This window comes from Sinocyclocheilus anshuiensis, unplaced genomic scaffold (genome assembly GCF_001515605.1).
Source record: "Sinocyclocheilus anshuiensis isolate Anshui unplaced genomic scaffold, SAMN03320099.WGS_v1.1 scaffold2551, whole genome shotgun sequence".
Lineage (NCBI taxonomy): Eukaryota > Metazoa > Chordata > Actinopteri > Cypriniformes > Cyprinidae > Sinocyclocheilus > Sinocyclocheilus anshuiensis.
The window spans coordinates 78096-82631 of record NW_015558706.1 but is presented as its reverse complement, the minus strand read 5'-3'; the positions used below and the strand labels follow the sequence as shown (position 1 = coordinate 82631).

The 4536-nt window shown below is 38.4% G+C and overlaps 1 protein-coding gene across 1 annotated transcript in view; it reads right to left on the bottom strand.

The window, feature by feature from the left end:
- The window catches only part of LOC107681443 (macrophage mannose receptor 1-like), an 11339-nt gene that overhangs the window by 1243 nt on the left and 5560 nt on the right, over window positions 1-4536 (bottom strand). The window contains exon 8 of the mRNA XM_016477747.1: window positions 133-196. Within this exon, the coding sequence (XP_016333233.1) occupies window positions 133-196 (64 nt within the window). The remainder of the gene's footprint in view (window positions 1-132; window positions 197-4536) is intronic.

The following is a 4536-nucleotide window of genomic DNA, read 5'->3' as shown; positions in this document are numbered from 1 at the left end:
ATCTGAAAAAGAAAATTTAAGGATATTTATGTTAACTTCAACGTTTAATGTAACTTTAATGTTAATGGTTAAGACCACAGCGAGAAAATGTGTCTGTTTTCATTCATACTCTTTCAAAGTCGTAAAACTTACCCCATTCCAGGACAAGGTATCCACAGATTGTTGTAGTAGAATAAACGCAAATAAAACATAATGACTGAAGGAACATAAAGACAAAAACATGAGATTGAGGGTGTTTTCACACTTGTAGATCAATTGCTTTGTTCCGAGTTCTATAGTATTTTGTCGCGCCGCGCCACTCGCGTCCGGTGTAGACACGGTGTAACATTGGTTTTGCTTTGTTTCACAGAACTAATCGTTGCCTGGGTTGCGTACGTTTGTGTGGGGCGGAGCTATCAAAATAAGGGCAAGACCCTTTTGGGGTAGGGGCATGTTTGTTTTGGTGATTTCAAATGTCAGCATTGGCTACCAGAAATCGCTTACCCCACCTTTAACGGTGTGCTAGACATAAGATATTTTCACAAAAAAGTAGAATGCAAGTATCAGTCTTTATCAGAGTAAAATATTACATAGGCCTATAATAATAATAAATGCTCATGATGTCACATAACAAAATAGTTGTTTCAAACACTGAGTGTTATTGAGTGAATCTGAGTAAAACACATAATTAAATAATCTCTTTTGCTGGAAAACCGGTATGTAAATACTTAATATACTGAAATGTTTTATGGTCGTGTTTCTATTAAATGCACGTTAAAGGTGGCAACTGAGCTTGCAAAGATAGATCGTGCAGCATTATGCGTCATGCAGTCTGGTCTCAGTAGGCCTACTGTATTTGACAAATAATATGAGCAAATAATTACTTAATTAGATTAAATTTTTTTTTTTTTAAATACATTTTATGTCAATTGCACCAAGCCATATCACAACATATGATCAAATTGGCTTAAACGTGAAGCACTAGTCTGCTAGATTATCGTAAACCAAGCGCTTTGTCTTAAACATGTGTGAATAACCTTTCAAAAAATAAATTCTACGGCCAACTGGCACAAGAGCATAAGGCAATATGAATGGTGTAGGCTGATGTAGTGATGAAGACGGAATACTGAAGGAGACTAGCAGCACGCCCCCCTAGCTCGATGGTGGTGACAGCAGCGGCAATCCACCTGTCACTCAAGTGGCCACGCCCTTAATTATGCAGAACTTTAAGGCTTAATATAATTTAAACCGATGAGTTATAAAAAAATTCACCCCCCTCACAGTTGTCATGAAGGGCAAAAATTAGTTATATAGACCAAAACCACGTTTTGTACCAGGCTGTAAACATATTTTTTTCTGCTGTAAAGTTGGGCATTTTATCATGGGGAGTCTATGGGACTGACTCCCTTTTGGAGCATGCCTCTAGCGGCCAGTCGATGAATTGCAGTTTTAGTCACTTCCGTGTTGGTTTCACGAGAGAGACCGGAAGGTTGCCGCTTGAAGTAACCCCGGGAAAAGTCAGGCAATAAGTCAGGCGACAGCTTGCCTGACTGAGTGAGATATATCCAGCTGCAGACCTGCAGCACCAGCAGTTTCAGAACCGCAGCCACAGAACCGGAAGTGAGGGGCGGAGTTATTGACAATGAGAGAGCAGGGTGAGTAGTCTGCAATGTTTTTGCTATCATATGTTTAATAATTATCGTATATATTACTTTAAGCATTTATCTGCTAAGTACTTAATGTGTGCTTGGCCCTTGCGGTGAAGTTTTGAAGATGTTTATTATTCATAAAAATAAATAGTTTGCTTTAATTCCCTCTGTTATATGCATTGTTTGTGTGTTAATATTACCTTGTAGTTTAGTTATTTTAATCCCATTTGTCATCATTGAGATATTTGTGTGTGGCTTCATCTCTTGTAGAGACATATAAGGATTCAGAGAGGTGACACATTACCTGAGCTGCAGCAGTGCAACAAGTGTTACAGCAATTACCAGCAATTTTCTGCTTGGCCAGCATGTTTAAGCCAGCCAAACTGGTCAAATTAAAAAGTAATGTTCAAATCCACTTCAGTAGAACTCATTATCTGAATCAGAATCAGAATCAGAATTAGCTTTATTCGCCAGGTGTGCGCAAACACTAGGAATTTTTATTTTTATTTTTTTTACCAGGTGCTCCTGGTACATACACACATGCATACCAACATACATAAATACACATCTGACATGAGAACAGAAAAAAACATTTAAATAGTAAGACGACAAAAAATAATGTGTATACAAAAAATAATGTGTATGAATCTGGAACGGTAGATTTATGTACAGATTTGTGCATTTGTACTCTATATAGAACTGTATAAATAAGAGATATCCATATGTATTTACATAATACTTGAGAAAAAGGCAATAATTAAAGATGTAGAATGAATTACGGAAATGAATTACAGAACTAAAGAAACGAAGTTGCTTGTCAGGTTTTCCTAACAAGCAACCATATTTTTTTAAATAAACCCAAAAAACCGCAACCCGGGATTTTTTCACGCAACTTTACCAAAAAAGAAGCCCAAAGTCGCGTATAATACGCGGACTTGGCAACTATGGCTATGATCTTCTGTCAGAAGGGAGATATATCCAGCTGCAGACCCACAGCACCAGCAGTTTCAGAACCGGAAGTGAGAGGCGGAGATATTGACACAACGAGAGAGCACGGTGAGTAGTCTGTAATGTTTTTGCTATCATATGTTTAATAATTATCGTATATTACGTTAAACATTTATCTACTAAGTACTTAATGTGTGCTTGGCTTTATTATCTTATATAGAAGCTTGAATTTGTTGTCTAACTTTTTTCTGTGGATGTTTCGATTCATTTTCAGAAGCATGCTGTAAATGGGCCTTGCGGTGAAGTTTTGAAGATGTTTATTATTCATAAAAATAAATAGTTTGCTTTAATTCCCTCTGTTATATGCATTGTTTGTGTGTTAATATTACCTTGTAGTTTAGTTATTTTAATCCCATTTGTCATCATTGAGATAATTGTGTGTGGCTTCATCTCTTGTAGAGACATAAGAGAGGCGAGAGAGGCGACACATTACCTGAGCTGCAGCAGTGCAACAAGTGTTACAGCAATTACCAGCATTGGCCAGCATAGTTAATAGTTAGTTAATAGTGAGAACTGGACCTTAAAATAAAGTGTGACCAAATTATTTTTCAAAATTAAAAAATGTTTTAAAAGAAAATACTGTTCAGAATCAGAATCAGAATCAGAATTAGCTTTATTCGCCAGGTGTGCGCAAACACACTAGGAATATATATATTTTTTTTTTTTACCAGGTGCTCCTGGTACATACACACATGCATACAAACATACATACATACACATCTGACATGAAACTTTAAACTTTTTTTTAAATAGTAAGACTTAACAAAAAATAATGTGTATACAAAAAATAATGTGCTGGAACAGTGAACAGTAGATTTATGTACAGATTTGTGCATTTGTACTCTATATAGAACTGTATAAATAAGAGATATCCATATGTATTTACATAATACTTGAGAAAAAGGCAATAATTAAAGATGTAGAATGAATTACGGAAATGAATTACAGAACACAGGTAATGATTCATGTGTTAGCTATCTTTAGCGTCTGTCTGAGGGGAGAAGTGCAAACAGGTTGTGTCCGGGGTGAGAGGGGTCTTTGATGATGTTACCTGCCCGTTTCTTCACTCTGGAGTTGTACAAGTCCTGAAGACTGTGCAGGTGCACACCAATAATCCTTTCTGCTGTCCTAACAGTTGTCTGTACACCAGCCTTCATTGATATAAAAACATAATCCACCGCCTCTCGTTTTCCCCAACGACTCGGTAACGCGGTCTGCTCTGAACAGCTGGAAGCCTGTTAGATGTAACGCGCTGTCCGGGATGACTCCGTTCAGCCAGGTTTCCGTGAAGCAGAGCGCAGCGGAGTTTAAAAAGTCCTTGTTTGTGCGGGTGAGGAGTCGTAGTTCGTCTGATTTATTTGATAGGGAGCGGAGATTCGCCAGATGAATGCTCGGCAGTGGAGTCCTAAAACCGCTCTGTCGGAATTTCACGAGCACGCCGGCGCGCTTCCCTCGCTTGCGTCGCCTGGAGCGCTTGTATAGGAATGCAGCTCCTCCGACTAAAATGTCCAGTAAAACATCTGAATGCTCAAATGTCGGCAGAAAGTTATTTGGTGTGCTATTTCTGATGTCCAGGAGTTCGTTCCTAGTAAAGCTGATCGGGAAAAAAATGCTCAAGACAGGACAAACAAACAAAAAGAGTTCAAGTACCAAGCACCGACAAACCATGGCTGCCATTTGCGGCGCCATCATGAAAGGACGCAGATGGCATATAATCAGTGATGCTGTCTACACCATAGATATATATACATACAGTATCTATGGTCTACACTAGATGCGGCGCGACACGACACGACAAATCCCCGACAGAAAACTGCTGCTGAGTTCTTTTTATGACGTATTGACACAAATTTCAAATGATTTTCAACGGTTGCTTTGTCACGTCCAGTGTAGACTTTCG